Here is an 18,977-nt window from a genome sequence, read left to right as displayed (position 1 = left end):
ACTAACTAGTGTTTTAAGTGGTTGAAAGTAACATTGGATTCGAACTCAAATCCGATAACACAAAAACGAAATTCATCTAGCGTGTTGAACTCGCATTTAGAGGACCTAATTAGTAAAAATTGTGGAACAGGTTGATTCTCATACAAAATTTCAGATAGAAGAAGAGCCACAGCCACAAACTTAGAATATTTGCTTTAGCTTTTGCCATCCAATAGAATTATGCCTTTTACATGGTTATTGCACTAAAGTAAAACTAGCAAGGAGAATCATGACAAGACAAGATTGGGTCTTTTATTCTTCTTCTGTCACAATGTTTTTATTTTTCCATATAGTGAAAAGAAACAAATCTATATATAAACCTCAATACTGAAGAGAAGTGTTCTTTTATAAACAAACAACAAAGAAGAAAGAAAGAAAGAAAGAAATGTCTGTGCAGAAAGGAGGTGTCAAGAGTTCTCACTACCAGGCAGAATCCAACATGGAACAAGATGTAATAATCATAATAAGTCAATTCTAGTTTCTTTATATTTGTTGGTTATTAATTTTATTGCTACTTGCTGACAAAATAAAGGATCAAACATGATTAATAAATAGATCGATAGAAAAGCATGGGTCTTTAAGCCAAGTGGTCTTAATTTCATATGGGGAGGTGATTCTCGGTATTGGGTCATCCCTAAAGAAGACAGGTTGGTTTGTGGTTACCTCTCTCAAATTACACTATACATAAACCGAATCAAACCGGTCTGATTCTCTCAATAAACAAGTTTCTGGAGTCTGTTTGTTTTCAGGACCCCTGCTGAACTAAAGATGGCGAGTTGGTTAGAAGTAACCGGTTCGTACAACAAGATTGAGCCAGGCAAAACATACCGAATCGGTTTTAAAATCTCGTTCACTTCTGATGCAACCGGATGGGACCAAGCTCCGGTTTTCATGTCGGCGAAAGTTGGAAAGAAAGGGAAGACAGTTTGGAAGAGGATCAAATCGGTTAACAATAACATTGAGAAACTCAAAGGCGGAACCGGACCGGTTAACATACCAGATGAGACTGATGGTCGTTTTGAGGTCTTTGTCAGTCCCAAGGTAGCTATTAACCAAGACACCGAGCTTCAATTTGGTTTGTATGAAGTGTGGACTGGAAAATGGAAGAAAGGTTTGTTGGTCTATGAAGCTTTTGTTGAAGAAGTGTAAAAGTGATTATGAATCCATCTCTAAAGATTAAAGATCTTTATATACCTTATAACTTCAACGTCCCAAGAACTCTTTTTCAATGTGTATATATACATATATATAATCCATCAATAAGAATAGAAGTTGTGCACATACACGCACACAATCTTTTACAATATTCTCAGCTCCAACTATAAACAAAGAGCTGATAAATCTTGTTTACCTAGCAAAATAACATCTATATCCAACAAATCGATCCCTTCTTCATCTAAAGGACTAAAAATGCTGGCTTACGCCTATGGGAGAATTCCTAACACAGCTGCCTATGACGTGCAAGTACAACGCCAGGCACACAGTGATTATAACTGAAGATTTGGCTCCAACATATTCAACTGCTTGGCGTCCTTTGTCTGTAACCTCTTCATGAACCACACTGATACTTTTTCTGAAACCTTGACATGTCTTCAACATTATAAATGCGATGATTGATCTTGTCGTTTCTAGTGTTACTCTTCCTGTTACATCGAACATAAACCTTCGATTGCTCGGAACTGCCAATGTCGTTGAGATAGCCTCAGCCCACCCATTACTCTTGATCCCATCCCCTGATCCCGAAACCATCTTGCTTCCCGAGGAACCATTACTCTTGAAATCCTCATCTTTGATCTCTTCTATCACATTACTTGACCTTGGAGATGTGAAGACTTCATGAGATGTCCTGACGATAGTCTCGAGAGCACCGTTACAAACCGAAACAAGAACGTCCTTGACACTATCCTGATGTTTTGGATTCGTTAACCCCTCAAAGATTTGATCATAAGTATTGATATCCATCGTCTTGTCAAGATAGACAGCAACTGCAGTGCTGGTGAATCTCTGAATACAATCAGCTAGAAGCTCTCTACACTTATCGTCACAAAGCAAATTCACCCATTTAGGTGTCTCTGACGAATCAGAACCCTCACATTTGACACCACTCTCGAGCTCATCAGAGTAAAACCCAAGAATAAGATTCTTAGCAAAGCTACCAACAATAACTGAAACAAAACCAGATCCAGCCTTTGAGAAAACCTTATCAATCACTTTATCAACAACACTAGACTCCGATTTCCCAATTCCTGAATCACCAACGTTGTTGCTAGACGACTCGGAGTTATACCCACGAAAGACACCGATCGTGACAGCCCGAGAAACCCTAGAAAGCGAATCCGTGAACTCATTCGACTTGGTGATCTTGGCGATCTGCTTCAAGCTGTTGGGGATTTCGTCTGAATCGGAACTGAGGAAACCCTTCAAGTCTCGTGTCACGATACTACAGGTCTCAGCTGAATCAGAGATCAACTCAGCTACAGAGACAATGGCACCAAGAATCTTCAAAAGACGTTTCCTTTTCCTCGCGACGGATGGCAAATGGTAAACCTTGTAAACTCCATAGCCAGAAACACCCGTAACCGCCATCAAAATCAGCCATTTCCTTCTTCTCTGAGACAAAAATAAACCCTTCTCTCTCAACCGCAGAAGGTCCATTCAACAATTGAATCTCACGAAACCCAATTACAAACAAAAATCACAGCTTTAGGGGAAACCCAGAGAGAAATCTAGGGTTTGTGATTGTGATCCGAAAACGATTGAGATTCTGTAATGGAGCCTAACCACATGAATGGAGACAGAAAGATAAATTAATTAAGGGAGATAAAAAAAAGAGAGAAGAGGATAAGGAAATAGCGATGCATGAAAATGAAATTGGCGTGAGGGTGAGAGGTGAGAGATTCTAAGATGAAGAATTCAAGGTTGGGATGGGTAGAGAGACGCCAAGTTGGATAACTGATTAATAACATTAATTTTTCGGTTCGGTTTGATTGGATAACGAACCGTCTACAATAACGAACCTTTTAAAAATTTTCCCACCGTTTTGTTTTTATATATAAAAATCAAAGATTATATTTTTTTTCTTTTACTTTTCAACAAAAATTGAAACATATAATTTTTTTTGAATATAAAGTAATTAAGTAATTTTGATATGTTCATTTCTTCTAGGAGACAAGTTAATAACTAAATTATTGATTCGGATAAACTGGATAACGAATCTTCTTTAATAACGAACTTTATAGAAATTTTCCCACCGTCTACCAAAACTTAATTTAATTATTGGTTTGGATAGATTAGATAACGAACCGTCTTTAATAACGAACTTTCTTAGAACCTTTCCATTCGTTTGCTTTTTTATATACTTATCAAAGTTTTTTTTTTTAATTCGCTTTGATTGGATAACGAACCGTCTACAATAACAAACTTTAAGAAAATTTTCCCACCATCTTGTTTCTATATACTTTTTAAGTTTATTTTAATCTTACTTATTTTTTAACAAACATTAAAACATATATAATTTGTTGAAAATAAGTTTGTTTAAGAAGATTGACAAAAACAAAACAATCTTTTTTTGTAGAATTTTTATTTTATTTTCAAATAAGGTAATTTGATGATGTCCATTTTTGCTACTGGGCAAGTGGACACGTTGCTTTAATAGACCGGAAATTTTGTGGCTTTAAGTGGCATCAGATGATATAATAATGCATGTCAAGAATACAATAGCATAGGGTGTCGGTTTCAACATTTCGATAAACAAATATATATATATATATATATATATATATATATATATATATATTAGTGAATATGCTTTTCTAACAAGATACATATTAATTAGTGAAACATGTACTGCACTCAGCACTCTTAAAGTAAAAAAAAAAAAAACATGTATTGCAGTCTAATTCAATATTACATGTTGCTAATCAAAAAGTTTATTAGCTATTGTCAGGTTGGGCCTATCAACATATTAAAAGCCCAATGGGTTTTATTCTTTCTTCAAACGCTATAACCTATTGAAGGGATGTGTGTCCAAGCTTCTAAGCTAACATTGACTACAACAATGAAAAAAAAAAAAAAAAGTTATTAGTTATCATTGTGTAGTATATTTTAGTGATAGTTAAGTCACCTTTCTTGCAATGCGAGCGATGGTTCATAGTGGCCGCACCAACCTCTTATCATAAGGTCGCACTTTTTTATTTGGATTGGCTCTTATTATATGTATAAGTGGCATTGCATGCGCGTAAATAGTAAGCAATACCTTGAAACCCTATCTAGTGGTAGAAAGTAGAACTTCATATTTCAAAATCAAGTTTTGATGATCAGGTTATAAGCCATTTTTACTATTTCTTCTCCTTTACGATGTAATGATTAGTCATTTGATAGTTAATCACATGGAATCTTATCATCAACATCATCATCATCATCATCAGCCTATTTGATTAATAATTAAAAAACGGAATATGCTGAGATGTTTCAAAAATAGAGTTGTTTTTCTAGAAGCATTGATATAGTTGTGTACATCCGACATGGCTCCAAATGTTGCTCTTATCTAATTCTCTCTGATAATATAATAAGAGAAGAAACGTCTTCTTTCTTTACAAATGCTATGTGCCCATCCAAAACCTGCAAAAGTCCAAACCCACCAATTGTTTTTTTTGTTTCTCCCACGCTTCCATATTTCTGTGTCCGCCGCACCACGTTTTTCAATTTTTTTGACTACTAAATTAAATAAATTTAGGAAGTTTCTAATAAACTAAAGTAGTAACAAAATATGTATTACTAAAACAAGACAAGTTTCGTAACTAGTAAGACTAGGAGGGAATCATACAGGTCTCAAGTTTTGATGTCAATAAAGTAGTTGTCAAAAGTTGTATCCATATCTTATCTCTTTTAAACATATATATATATATATATAAGCAACATTAGCTCAAAATGGCTGGGAAAACATACATATATATATATAAACAGAATTAAAAAGCATTCCTTGACCCAAATCCGAATAAAATCAATTTGAGCCAATTTTACAAGTAAGCTCTTTAAAATAATAAATGGGTGATTTTCGTGTCGTATTTTTATGTTTTTTGTTGTTGAAAATGAGAGATTCAGTCTACAGTCAATAATCGAAGAGTATGTATTTTAATTATATCTTAACATAACTTAAACAAGAGCAATACGTAATAAACAAAACACATGTTCGATAAAACTATATATCTATTATCTTATACATATTTGATATTTCTACGTATCGACGACAAATCCACAACCTTGGACTAATCCCGTACATTCAGGCTTTGACATTTCGTATTTTTTTGACGATTTAAATTTGAACAAAGAAAAACAAAAACAAAAACAAACTCGAGATTTCAATGAAGCAACGTCGAAGGCGGCGTAAAAACTACTTCCATGGTTATGTATGAGTCTTGTGACTTATCCAGTATTGGAAAACTGAAGTTCATCAAAATAACAATTTTATGTTACTACAATAATTTATTCGTTTGATCAACTCATATATAAATAAGAACTTCTGGTTGAATTATTCATATGTGTGATGATTGATATGTTCAGGATATACTTAATTCAAAGTCCAATCCACTAATGTAGCTCGTATTTAATTACAATCAAATTAATATCATGCTAATTAAATTAATGATTGGTTTCGACCGACGGGACCTCGTCGACTGCTCTCTCCAAACACTCTTTTACGACTAATACTTTCATAAAACCAACTTTCTTTTTTCTTTAAATAAATATCTAAACAAATACTTAAAGTCACGTTTGATTCTCTCAATTATTTCTCCTTTGACACTCTTTTCTTTTAATTTATTATTATTTTAAAATTTAATCAACATTTAAAAACCACATCATACTCCAAAAAAAACCAAACCCAACCTCATTCAGACATTCAGACAAAAACAAAAACAAAAACAAAAAAAAACCAATTATCCCAAGAAAGAAAGAAAGAAAAAAACCAGAGAGAAGAGAGCATGAAACAGAACCAGAACAAGTTCTTGAGAATAATCTCAACGCCTCTAAGAGCTTTAGGCAAGGCACGTGACTTTTACGTGAGAAGCATCACGGGTTGTGCAGCTCGGACTCACTATTCCTCCTCGGCCTCAGTCTCAGCTCCTTTTCCTAGGAGCCGGAGCTCATCATCGGCCGCCTTCTCCTCTTCCGCGTCTTCCCGGAGAACCACGGATTTCGGGATCGATGATGATTACAGCGAGCTGGTGAGAGCAGCGTCGGTGAGGAGTCTAGGGCACAAGAGCGAGATAGACATGTTGATACAAGAGAAGCTGCAGCAGCAGAGGCAAGCAGGAGGAGGAGGAGGAGGAGGAGGGTTGTTGTTGCCAAAGAGCTCGAGTGTTGGGATGGCGAGGATAGAGGAAGAGGAAGAAACAGAGGAAGGGTCTGTGAATCCGAAGATGAAGAAGAAGACTAAGAAAGTCTCTGATCTTTTGTATCCTCGTAGCAAATCCTACGCTGTTACTACTAGTGGCAGCCTTCAATTGTAATTTCTCTTCTTCTTCTTCTTCTTCTTCTTGATTATATTGTTAGTGCTTTTGTTGATTTGATGATTTTTTATCATATTTCTCTAGTCTTAGCTTTAATTTGTGCGTCGTGAAATAATAATAATAACATTACAAGTGAGCTAAACCTATATATGCTCTCGCTTCATATCCAAATTTTGGTTTTAATCGTAAGTTTACCGTAAATTCGACTCTCTCTTTGTTTTGGGTTCTATGATTTTCCATTTGTGTGTTGTTGTTAGTTGTTAGTACTCTATTTTTTTTTTTGGGAGGAAATAAAAAAGAGGAACCAAACCTACAATAGTGTCATTTGATAGACGTAACCGTTTAATATCAATAAATCCTAGCTAGATATAAATTTCGAATTTACTAGTTAACAACTGTGGATTGATTTCTTACCATCATATTATGACTGGTTCGCACATTCAAATATCACTAGTATCTCTGTGGAGTTTTACAGTTCTCGTAACCTCTAGTTAATATGTATATATGTTTTTATGAGTGACTTTAAAACATTTTTTTTCTGTATATGTATCTCAAATTTTCGGATTTATCATCATGTCACACTGATAAAGTTGTTATTAGATATATACGATGAATGATTAATGAATATTAAATCAAGGGAAGTATAGTGCTTTACCACTAAATCACGGAAAGGCTTATGAATCATCGAAGCTTGTAATCTTATCTTTCGTTTTTTTTCTTTTTTTTAATATCATATTATTGTTGTTGTTTTGTCCCCCACTGGCCACTTTGGCCACTGCCAAAACCAAATCTACTTTACCTAATCATGTATAGTAACAATAGATTAGAGGCTGCTACACTGTTAAAATAATGTTTTTTTTTCTCTCCAAGTTATCCTCCGAGTGTCGACAAAACTGACATACACTGAATCCAAATTGTATCTTAGGTTTTCTCAACTTTATAAAAAATATATATATAATCATCTTCTTTCCTTTTCGTTGTGACATGATCTCGAACTGTCCTCTCCTGAACAATTCAATATACATACAGTATGTTCCTAGTACGAGCTTACATGGGATTTAGTAGACTGATACACCAACGTCGATGGAATCTTCTTATGACTATATATAACAGATATATTGGATAAGTCCCAGATATTCCAACCCCTCCACTTTAATTATACATCGATTGACAAAAAAACAAAAATTTCTGCCAATCAACTTTTGAATTTTCGATTCACTTGGATCAGAGCATGACACAGAGCAGTAGTCCATTGATCTGGAGTAAGAATACAGTGAAAATTTTGGTACAACAAAATTAAAAAGACAAACCAAAATCGAAAAGAGTTTTATGGTTTATGGTGTTGGAGCTTTTTGGATTGCATTCAAAATCTCCCAAGATTCCTCTTCTCTGTGGGGCTGCTGTATCTATATAGCCAAAAAACTATGTATGAAGGTTGAAGAAAAAACCATCTCTTGTTTCTTCTTATCCTACTTGTCACGTCGGTCCTTGGGGAGTAAATCAGCCTTCCTCAATCTGAACCTGAATCTCATGCCTACATTAACAACACACATCAGAGTCAGGAGTACTATCAAAACATCTCATATGCGGTTACTCTGATATATTTAGAATCTCATCGATCATGGATCAAGGTTTAAGGCCTCTGTATACACTTCTAATTCAGTTGAAACGATAAGTAGTCTTAAAAATTGCAGGAAAAATCGTAGTAAGCATTACCTGTATTTCTAGAGAGGAACTTCAGAAGCTCATCGATGATGATAACCTGCAGTATTTACAAATTTGTTCAACTTAACTAATCATTTTAATTTCTTCGAATTATATCTCATAGCTGAAATATCCCCCTACTGTCATGCTTCTCCTTAACAAATTTGCATCCATATAGGAGAACTGACTAAGGTGTTAAATGGTAATGTTAGATTCCAGCGTGAGTGTTCATGAGAGTTCTAGTATACTATCCAGAAGAAACCTAAAGTGTAAAAACTTACTGGAAACGAAAGATACAGAACAGCAGTCCACTCGGCCCAGGACAATGGCGTGACCTATAAAGCAGCGAACATGAGATTGAAAAGAAACAGGTATGCCAGTTTTTGTAAAAAGGTTATCGTAGGAGGAGAAACTTACAGAAAATAAGACTGCCAGTGGATGAACATATAATATTAGCACGTGCAGAAGCATCGTCAGGATAATTGAACCAACAAGCCATAGATTACTCCTTGGGGTTATAACCCTACAATCACATACCTTCTTTACTAAAGCTAATATAACTGACTGATAACAAAGCAAACTCGTCAAAAGTTGCATAATCCAATGTTTGTTCGTGGATGACACTCCACCACTTATAGTCTATTCAATGACATTATACTGTATAGCATGGTTAAGACTCCCTAATGCAGTACACTCTATGATACCGTAGCGAATCAAACCAGAAAAGTCGATAACACGGAAAGAAAGAAGAAGCTGCGCTTACAGAAGGGATTGATTTTCGCTGAGGTTATTTAGAGCATTAAACATCTCCACAACAACAAGTACTGTCATAGCCACAGTAGACGGATGCCGATCCTCAAATATGCTGCAGGGATAAGTTGTCTCTCTAAGTGCGCACGTTTCGAAGTTCATCTGAAATGAGATTATTCGTTCTATTAGAGATAATAACGTTGGATATGAATTGTTTGCTCAGTAACTTGAGCAACAACTCCGAAAATGTGGAGGTTGACACACATGAATGATGAAATAATCTGAACGATGTAACTGGAGATAAACCTAACCAGTTCACTATAAGTAAGTTTGGGACCACCATCAGAGTAAACAAACCACCATATAAAGCCAGCAACAGTCGCCAGGCCAACATAAACTGTAACGAAAGAAAAACAAACCAGGCAGATAGGTCATTTAGAAGGATATAAGCTTGAAGGCACACATATAATAAAAATAAGTTATAGAGCCAACATTTTTAGTTTACCTCCGATAACCAAATAGCGGAAGAATAACCACCCAGTGACCACTGCTTCGCCAACCTGGAATTCAACAACAGTCAGAACAATAATGAAGACAAAAGGTCTGAGTAGTTTGAAAAGAAAGACACACTACAAGCAGACGATTGATAAAATCTAAATCCGTTCTTTAAGTTAAATGACATGATCTATGCACCATGGTCACTAAAACCCATAATTTTTGTAACGGCCGAAGAGAGATGAAAAGCATCATAAAACCTAATACATAAGCAGTGAATTCAAACTGATGCCAAACCGTGTGACAGCAATCGACTTTCACATTACTTCTCTCCATGAACTAAAATCTACAGGAGTACTGTCCTGTTACAGCTGCTACCTTTCGAGGTTTTGCCTTCATAACATCGGAATCTTGTTTATTGAAGCCAATGGCAGTGGCAGGCAATCCATCGGTTACCAAATTGACCCACAGAAGTTGAACCTACAATTGTTTACCATGACAATCAAAGATTTAGTATAGCTTTATAATAGTAAAAGACTATCACAAAGTGATGCAATTGGACTGACGAAAAAGGTTACTTCCAAGGTTAAACAAACTCACAGGTGCCAGGGTATCAGGGATTCCCAGTACAGCTGCAACAAATATACAGACCACTTCCCCTATATTTGAAGAGATCATGTATCTAATGAACTGCTTCGTGTTATTATATATAGCCCTTCCTTCTGCGACAGCCTATCAAGAAGCGTTAATTTATATCAGACTGGCAAGAAGTATGGTCAACTAAGATTTGCAAAGTTGATAGATGTCATATATGAATATCCAAAGTGTAAGCACACAGGAAAAACTCTCAGAAAAATGGAAGAAAGCAAACATACCGCAACAATTGAAGCAAAATTATCATCAGCCAAAACCATATCCGAAGCACTCTGAAAAGTTTTAATAGTATAGCAAAATCAAGTGAGACACTAGAATACATGATACTAATTGAAAACAAACAGTAGGTATATACCTTTGCTACAGCTGTTCCAGAACCCATGGCAATCCCAATGTCAGCTTTCTTCAATGCAGGGGCATCATTGACACCATCACCAGTCATTGCCACCTTGGTTAATAAGGTTCATGAGTACGACAGTTAGAAGCAAGAACCTTTTTCTAATAAGTAAACATACTACAGACTTGAAATGTTGAAACAACTCCATGACATACAAAATAAGAATGCATATGTACTGAAACGAAGAAGTGAAATGAATGACAACTTAGTGACCAGGGAAAGGGAATTACCACTTCATTTTGGTTCTGTAGGGCTTCAACAAGCATCCTTTTGTGGGAAGGTTCAACCCTATACAAAGAGAGAAGCAGTAGAAAATTATGGTTTCTCATAAATGACTATAACTCAAATTTTGGAGAAGAAAAGAGAAATACATGTGATAACTAAACTATCAGTTCCGCCATTCTAAAAATGCCATCAATAAAATGAATACAGGACCATATACCTGGAAAAAAGCGTCATCCGTCGCAATGCTAGAGTTTGCTGTACAGCTGGAAGCCGTTCAAATTCGGAAGCGGTGTAGGACATACCAGAAAAATCGCCCAGGTTGTCAAAAGCCCCTATTTTTCTACATAGTGACTCTGCTGTGGACTGAAGTTTAATGCTAATCAGAATAAATACAAAAAAGGTGGAGATAACTAACAAACCAAATGCTCATTTTTCCAGTACCTTGTTATCCCCAGTAACTACTATAACACGTATCCCAGCAGTCATACATGCAAGCATAGCCTCTTTTACTTCTTCTCTTGGTGGGTCAAGCATTCCCACCTTCAAAGAAACCACAAGATGACTCAGTCCTCAGCAGTAAACGTGAAATGGTGAAGCTTCGGTAAACCTAATTAAATCCATAATATTTGAAAGAAAGGCGTACCAACCCAATAAACGTCAGGTCGTTCTCATTATCATAGGAGATAGTTTGTTGACCCTGTGGCACGGTTTTAAATGCTAATGCTAAGCATCTCAATGTTTCATCGCCAAAACTGTTGCAGGAAGACATGGTTAGAAAATGAAAGAACCACTTTGTTCAAACCTTTAACAGCAAAAATACTATTAGAACTGAAAATACAAGCATAGAAATATAAAAATCACAAGTAATATGAAAATGTAATCAATATTCATTAAAAGAGTTGATGTCTTACCTGTGGAACCTCGACTCAAGCTCTGCGCGAGTAGCAGCCGTTAGAGGAACAACAGAACCATCACTGTTGCAGAGAAGTTTAGTGCACCTAGCTATAATACTCTCTGGAGCACCCTTCGAGAACATTACATCCATTTGCTTATGGCTACATAGGACGCTCATCATTTTGCGGTCACGTGTAAACTCCAAAACATAAACCTGAATGGATATACGATAAAGATGATTATCAATACACATATTATATTACTATGAATTATTTGAAATATACTGTTCCCAGGTCAATATTAACTTCTAATTATACTGGTCTCTTAATATGGGTATCTAGTGCAGAAGAAAACGCTAATATAGATTTACTCAGGACGTTATGAGCTTCTTCCAGAGCTCAACATAGCCAAAAAGTGTGAAATGTATTGACTACTACAAATTCAGGGTATCATATATTTCAATTTCATAGTTTCCGGAAAACTACAGGAGCAATGAAGTATACATGTAACAAAGATGGCCAGGAAATTTGGTATAAAAATGACGTAGTCCAACTCTGGTTCTCCCTTCCTCTCAGTTAAAAGCAAGTAAAATGACTATCAACATAAAAAAATAGTAGAGTTTTAATAGAGTCACACCTTTTTAAATTGGTTTTCCCAATAATGGTTGCAATATGATGCACGTTCATGCTTGCTCAACATGTTTAGAGCAGAAGGCATTGAATCAAAACCAGGGAGCCCAACCTGGAAATAAGCAACAAAAGTAATTTGGAATGTCAATCAAATATTCAAGATTAGTAAGATATCAAATATATATGATCCCGTAGATGGTCACTCCAGTCAAAAGAGAAACAGTCTGTTATGTTCCACGTTTTTTCTTGCTGTGGAAACAAATTCTACTAAAGAAAGATTTCAAGAAACACAAACCTTTTCTGCAAGAACTCGAAGAGCAACTTCAGTTGACTCTCCAATTTTTTCATAAGAATCCTTATCTGGATTGTATTGCAAAATGGAGTCGTTGCAGAGTGATGAACACATTGCTAAATGATGAAGGCAAGGTGACTGAGCAGGTAAGTCAAGCTGCAAAACAAGTGAACATCTAATCTTAAGAATGTTGTGTAGTGAGAGGGCATGTGGGTGTAGTTTGAAGCTTGCTATTGAGTTTTGGTCTTTTATCTTTCACAATAGTTAAATACCTGAGATTAGTAATGAAAGGACTTCATGAAGTATAAAAACACACTAAAGAACTATGAGGAATGTAAAGTACAAGAATATGTATACAAAAAAAGAAGAAGGAAACCATGATTCTTGTAGAATGTTAATTTTAGGTTCTATTTCCATCCAGTATCCAGATCAATTTTTTATCAAGCAATCGGTGAGATGAAAATTTTAGTTCAACCTGTCCGTGTGTAGTTTTGCATGGTAAAAATTTGTGAGTATGCAGGAAAACTAATACCAGTCACCCTCAAAAGTGTTGAGTATGAATTAGTTGCTAACTTAAAGAAGAAAAGAAATAAGTACCTGCAGCCCATTGCTGTCAAAGACAGTACCTTCTGGCGCATAAGTTGTCCCACTAACACTGAATTCATTAATCATAGGACCATGCTCTGCAGATTGAACTACACATATCTGACATACAAGCAGAAGAGTTAGACTATTAAAGTATTAGCATTTGAGACAACACAATGACAAAATCTATATGCAAAAATGTATACTGCAGTTTGTTCTATTAGTAAAATTGTTAATTCTTCCTAGTCAGACCTGAAACTCTATTTTAATTACATTGCCAAGATTCGCCCATGCAAGATTTTCCTAGAGACAATTTAAAAAGAAAACTCCGAGTGGCAGATACCAGCAAGAGTTAACACTTAACAGGCCCAAGCACTGGGGTTAAAATGCTAACCTTCGTCACTGACATCATATTGGTTGTCAATGTTCCAGTTTTGTCACTGCAAATTACAGTAGTGCACCCCAGCGTCTCAACAGATGGCAATGACCGTACAATAGCATTCAAACGAGCCATTTTCTTTGTTCCAAGAGCTAAACACCTAGATACCAAAAGCATCATAACCTCTTTTAAGTAACCAAAACAAGAAGTAGCCTCCTAAAATAAACAAAAATACTTTTTGAAAGCATTTTGGACTCAACCAACATAAGAGTAACCAGAACTTGAAACAAAATTGTCATTTGATGATCACAAGAACCACCTACAGTATTTTCTGGGAAACTCCTTGTTTCAGCGATCATTTTCTTTTCTCATAATACTGCTATTTCCTAATAGTGGAATTAGTGAACACTTACGTTGTAACGACAGCAGGAAGTCCTTCAGGAATAGCTGCAACAGCAAGGGCAACTGCAATCTGGGAAAATAAAAGCAAAGCAACAATCCTGTCACCAAACTTCAACTATTATTCAACAATTTAACAGTATGGTACATCCATCTTTGGTTATATAATATAAGCAAGGATAATCCACCCATTCCAGAACAAATTCCTATTTTGTGACTTTCGATATTAATGTTGAAAGTCGATCTAGTGGGTTGATAATTCTCTGGTTATTTCTAAGAACCTGCATGTGTTCCCTTTTAGGGATGTCAGCAAAGAATGGAGAAGCAAAATCTATCCTTTGATATTACAGAAAGAGTGGAGCACACAAAACTGATTATGTACTTACCTAAGAATTCAAAGCTGTCATAAGAGAAGATCAAATTTCTTTACCTTAAAATAGTGAATTGCGCCTTTAAAAAATCCACCATGAGAAGGGTCACTGAAGTGACCGATGTTGACAACCCATACAAGTACACAAATCCCCGCAATAACCTATACAAATTAAATATATTAATATGTTTAGAGAGAACTTAAAGTTATGTTGAATAACATATAAAATATCGACGAAATTAACTAACTATAGTATCTGCAAGAGATCTCTGTCACACCTAGTCACTTGACAAATCCCCTTTTTCTAATAAAATTCATCACTTTTCAGACACAATTAAGAAATGCTGATAACTGATGCGATTGGACATCCAAGTCTTTTAATTAAAGTGCCTCTTTGAACTGTTAAATTCTATAATTTCGAAAAGCAAAAAAAGCTGTCACCTTAGCCAAAAAGCTGCCAAATTCGTCCAGCTTCTTTTTCAATGGAGTTGCCTCCTGTGACATAGCATTTACAAGTAATAAGGAACATCCTAGTAGTTATAAATATAACGCACTTTAAAACAGATTGAATGAAACTCCAGATAGAAGGCGAAACTAGACTATACAGCAGGATAAAAGTCTACTGTGCCAAAAGTGCACTAGTGATGAACAAAATTCAAAGGAGAAATTTTTCGTCAGTCACAGCTACAATATAACCTCTATTTATAAGAGCATTCTGGCCAGGAACAAAGCATATGAAAAGTGAAAGGTGCATTTCCAGATATAAAACGAAAGTATATTGATAGCTTACATCATCTGTGTGCAACATAGAATCATGTATGCTTCCCATCGCGGTGTTTGAACCAACTCCAATGACAACAGCTCTACCCCTACCCGCAACCACATCAGTTCCCTGGTAGTCATATAATATTCTACCAAATTAAGCACACTCTAATGATGAGAGAAAAGAACAAATACTACAGCTAATTAAGGTGTAAAAAGATGGAATAGCATTAGACGTCTAGATAAATCAAATGACTGGCAACAGATTTATATAGCCCTAACAGAAAAAGTATTACACAGAAAATTGGACCTACAGCTATGAGTTATAACTCCTACCGAAAATAAAATATTTTTCTTGTCTTGATAGACAGCATTTGTTGTTAAAGTACAGTCAACATCTTTCTCCACGGAGCAGCTTTCACCTGCAATTTCCGGGGGGAAACAACTGATAGTGAGAGTATGAATATAGTCTACTGTAAATGGTCATATTGAATGTATTTACATGAAAGAAGGCCCAAAGAAAATGCATGTTCATGTTCACTTCAGAGAAACTGCAGTATTGTGGTTGAAGCTATAATGTAATAAGAAAATGCATGTTCATTTCAGAGATTAATTGGTGGAGAAAACGGTTGTCATGAAGTTGTACTAAGCAGTAAGCACCAACTGGCATAGTTAGTTCTTGTGGCTACGCAAATAAAAAGTTTTGAGTAACACAAATGACATACCAGTTAGAATTGCTTGATCAACTCGAAATGTACTGCTAGACATCTCAATCATCCTCAGGTCAGCTGGAATCTTACATCCCACTGTTTAGTGCATCAAGAAAAGCAAATTTTAGAGTTAAGAAAAAATCTAACCTATTCCCGCAAAAATGCATTAAGGTGAAATAGAACAAACATACCAGTAACTTCAACAATGTCACCTGGCACCAGCTCCGTTGCTGGTAGGATAGAGAAGCACCCTGCAATTATATACATGTTAACATGGAATGTCATCGATAGCATAAAACAAGAAGATACTGGTTTGGCTAAATAAATGTTTGCTAAAAGGATACACAAAGTGATTGTGCAGGAGACAGTCAGCAGTTTAAGTTTTTGTTCGTTGTAAGAAAAAACAAGAAGTTAGCGAGGTTTTTGCAGTACTAAAAATCGCTCGACATATTATATCAGTACCATTTCGCATCACTGTAGCTATATTTGCTTGGTAGGCGCGTAGCTCCTACAACAGGACAAAAGAAGAACATGCAAGATAGATCATATTAGCATAGTTTGTACTAGCCGGTATATATAAAACTGAGGTAACGAATCTCTGATACATAACTGCAATGGTCTCTTAAACCCTAGCATGATAATTACCTCAAGTGCCTTCTCAGCATTAGTCTCTGTGATCACCCCCACAGCCGCATTTGCAGCCAATATCAGCAGAATTACCTGTGATGAAATAGTAAATTCAGACACGTCTTGTGATACCAAAAAGACTGTCTAGAATTATGGAAGTCTTGGTCAAGGTGCATCATATTATATATTTATGGAATCATATAGCAAGACTAAATCATAAAAATGCTGAAACTCAGCCAATGAAGATCTATTGTCTGCTTATAGATATTATTTTGAAACGATAAACATAAATAATTAATTTTCACAAAGACCATAGAAAAGAGACGGAGAACATGTTTTTTTAGTTTAAACTCCACCACAAAGAACCACTAGCCAGTTCAGTTTATCAAATCAAATCTTTTAACAATCAACCGTTGTTGTATGCCAGTGCGAGTAGTGAAGGTGTGACTTACAAAAGGCTCCAGAAATGCTGTCAAACCAGTCTCTCCATTGGCCAAAGCCAATACGAAAGAAACAATTGCAGCCACGATCAAGATCTTGACGAGTAAATCATCAAATTGTTTCAGAACCAGTTTCCAGAATGGAGTTCCTGCATTCAATTAAGAATCGAAAAAATGTCAGAGGAGAACGAAACCCTCCTCCTAGATAACATTACTATAAAAGACTATGTACACTGTTAAGGTTAAACTATAAGGAAGGTCTAACACGATAAGCTAAGAAAGTCTAAAAAGAAGTGAAAGATATATTATATATAATGCCTTTGCAATGGAACAGCTTAATTTTAGACAAAGGAACCAGAAATTGTTTTGAAAATAAATTTGAAATCCAATGCAAAAATTAGGTGCTCGAAACCATAATGGTAGATCAGAGATTTGAAATTAAATCGAAACAAGTGTATATCAAAACATTTCGAAATAACAATGGAGTGTCCATTATCAAAGAAGGTTATTGACGAACTTACTTTTCTCTTCGGGCAGTACTGCAGATCATGTGACGGAACATGCAAAAAGAATTAAAAGACAGAAGATCAGAACTAAACAAGATAGATATATAACTGAGTGTTTATTTGTTATCATATATGAAAAAGGTATGCAGTATCCAATTAAAGCCAACACTATTTCCATAGAGTGCCGAAATTTTAAGCACACAGACAATCATATGCAGGAATTTTGACTCAAGGACACTCACACAAGAATATTAAAATTCATGCGAACTGCACAAGCAAAGGTAACAGAGAATTTGTAGCCTAGAGTAATTGACAAGTAATTTATAATGCTAAAACTTATGAATAGATGCCAAAACTAGAGCCGACACCTCACTAAAATTCCATATACTTAGTTGAACAATAAACACCCTATCATCACCATATGCTCATCACCCTATCTCCTTGAGTGATCCTCTATAGGAACTCCTAATCTGAAAGTGCCAGTGAAGTAGAAGTAATACATACCATTCCTGCCAAAAAGTCTGGAATTTTGAACAACCTACATAAACGGAAACGAATGATAAAATTCAAGATCATGGTAGCTTCAGAGTAACAAGCTCAAAATTCAAAAAAATTTCAAGTTCTCCAACAATGGAGATCTCAGTCAGGTTGGACAGGATCATACCTGAGAATCAGAAAGACCCTTTGTCGGGTCTACCCCAAAGAAATCAAGCACCTGCCCAAACAACATAATACCAATCAACACCTAACAGAGGCCTCAAAGACAAACACAAAAATCACTTCCATCACAGTCAAACAGTTGCCAAGAACATCATCAATGGTTGGGTTGTCAATATATGCGATCGCAACCATATCAGTCAAATCTTACGCATTTCAAATCCGAGAAAAAAAATAAAAACAGTGAGAAGAGAAGAATGAGAAGTGAAATGCAAAGCACCTCTGAGACAGATCTGGCATAGGCGTCTTCCATGTTAGGAGAAACCTAGGGTTTCTGGAATTTTGGGAGGAGAAATTCCCAAAACGGTGATTCGGGTGGGCGACGAAAGTGAGCTGAAATGTAAAAGACTAGAGGAGATGACAACTTGTAACGCCAGCAGCGTCTTCCATGAGCTTCCCCGTCCGATCGCTGAGTGTGAAAGTCAAGTGCTGAGATACACTTTACATGAATTAGCGGGTAAGGCTTCCCCCTCACTCACGTGAGGCCCATTTACACTATCCTGATTCCTGAATATGCTTTGAGATTCAAAAATCTGAAGAAAAAAAGCAACACAACAATATGGTTATTTCGAAAGCCTAGTATGGAATTAATCAGCAATTTGTCTGAGTACCGCTTAGAGATTTCGCGTTATTTCTCTAATACGGGATATGTTACCTAATACATTTACATATATATCCACTTTATATTATCATACCAGTGTGTATATATTCTCTATGGTGAATCCAACTAATACTAGAGCTCCTGGTCACCACTTTTTTATTATGTCGATCACCAAAAATGGAATATTATCGAATCTGAAATCAACGGCGTGTGAGTGCTTATGATCCTTAATTTTGTTTTGTTATCGCTAATATGCTAAACGTCAACAAAGTCGTTTATTGCACACTATATGT

General features: G+C 35.8%; 4 protein-coding genes across 4 annotated transcripts; 2 read left to right on the top strand and 2 right to left on the bottom strand.

The window, feature by feature from the left end:
• The first annotated feature begins 382 nt into the window (after nt 1-382).
• Nucleotides 383-1,318, top strand: LOC17900822 (protein PHLOEM PROTEIN 2-LIKE A9). The gene is made up of 3 exons (XM_006305617.2): nt 383-490; nt 595-686; nt 789-1,318. Exons 1-3 carry the CDS (start codon nt 425-427, stop codon nt 1,186-1,188), a joined length of 558 nt encoding a protein of 185 aa, XP_006305679.1. The 5' UTR covers nt 383-424; the 3' UTR covers nt 1,189-1,318.
• Nucleotides 1,259-2,925, bottom strand: LOC17898006 (protein PHLOEM PROTEIN 2-LIKE A10). Its single transcript, XM_006307584.2, has one exon. The coding sequence runs from the start codon at nt 2,692-2,694 to the stop codon at nt 1,444-1,446; it is 1,251 nt and encodes a 416-aa protein (XP_006307646.1). The 5' UTR covers nt 2,695-2,925; the 3' UTR covers nt 1,259-1,443.
• Nucleotides 2,926-5,949: 3,024 nt separating this feature from the next.
• LOC17899389 lies at nt 5,950-6,719 on the top strand. The gene has a single exon (XM_006304183.2). The coding sequence runs from the start codon at nt 6,021-6,023 to the stop codon at nt 6,546-6,548; it is 528 nt and encodes a 175-aa protein (XP_006304245.1). The 5' UTR covers nt 5,950-6,020; the 3' UTR covers nt 6,549-6,719.
• A 947-nt stretch (nt 6,720-7,666) lies between these two features.
• LOC17898482 (calcium-transporting ATPase 3, endoplasmic reticulum-type) lies at nt 7,667-18,515 on the bottom strand. Its single transcript, XM_006306635.2, has 34 exons — nt 18,304-18,515; nt 18,031-18,081; nt 17,871-17,904; nt 17,382-17,399; nt 16,873-17,009; nt 16,439-16,513; nt 16,256-16,301; nt 15,985-16,044; nt 15,809-15,889; nt 15,420-15,505; nt 15,112-15,213; nt 14,763-14,816; nt 14,382-14,483; nt 13,966-14,024; nt 13,568-13,712; nt 13,186-13,293; nt 12,592-12,744; nt 12,304-12,408; nt 11,685-11,881; nt 11,417-11,525; nt 11,215-11,313; nt 10,991-11,136; nt 10,779-10,836; nt 10,507-10,599; nt 10,373-10,423; nt 10,098-10,229; nt 9,876-9,977; nt 9,508-9,562; nt 9,314-9,399; nt 9,016-9,164; nt 8,670-8,775; nt 8,534-8,587; nt 8,265-8,310; nt 7,667-8,082 (listed from the first exon to the last, which is right to left on the bottom strand). Exons 1-34 carry the CDS (start codon nt 18,334-18,336, stop codon nt 8,018-8,020), a joined length of 2,997 nt encoding a protein of 998 aa, XP_006306697.2. The 5' UTR covers nt 18,337-18,515; the 3' UTR covers nt 7,667-8,017.
• Nucleotides 18,516-18,977: the final 462 nt, after the last annotated feature.

Source organism: Capsella rubella, unplaced genomic scaffold (assembly GCF_000375325.1).
Source record: "Capsella rubella cultivar Monte Gargano unplaced genomic scaffold, Caprub1_0 scaffold_1, whole genome shotgun sequence".
In the NCBI taxonomy this organism is placed as follows: Eukaryota; Viridiplantae; Streptophyta; class Magnoliopsida; order Brassicales; family Brassicaceae; genus Capsella; species Capsella rubella.
This window is presented reverse-complemented; position numbering and strand designations above follow the sequence as displayed.

Bases quoted from the DNA above. Each gene is read 5' to 3' on its own strand.
- LOC17898006 (XM_006307584.2), bottom strand. From the start codon at position 2,694: ATGGACCTTCTGCGGTTGAGAGAGAAGGGTTTATTTTTGTCTCAGAGA.
- LOC17900822 (XM_006305617.2), top strand. From the start codon at position 425: ATGTCTGTGCAGAAAGGAGGTGTCAAGAGTTCTCACTACCAGGCAGAA. The intron at 491-594 runs GTAATAATCATA...ATTAATAAATAG, and splicing joins AATCCAACATGGAACAAGAT to ATCGATAGAAAAGCATGGGT. The intron at 687-788 runs GTTGGTTTGTGG...GTTTGTTTTCAG, and splicing joins GTCATCCCTAAAGAAGACAG to GACCCCTGCTGAACTAAAGA.
- LOC17899389 (XM_006304183.2), top strand. From the start codon at position 6,021: ATGAAACAGAACCAGAACAAGTTCTTGAGAATAATCTCAACGCCTCTA.
- LOC17898482 (XM_006306635.2), bottom strand. From the start codon at position 18,336: ATGGAAGACGCCTATGCCAGATCTGTCTCAGAG. The intron at 11,137-11,214 runs GTACTGGAAAAA...ATTAAACTTCAG, and splicing joins TAGTTACTGGGGATAACAAG to TCCACAGCAGAGTCACTATG. The intron at 10,424-10,506 runs GTATATACCTAC...AAAACTTTTCAG, and splicing joins CTGGAACAGCTGTAGCAAAG to AGTGCTTCGGATATGGTTTT.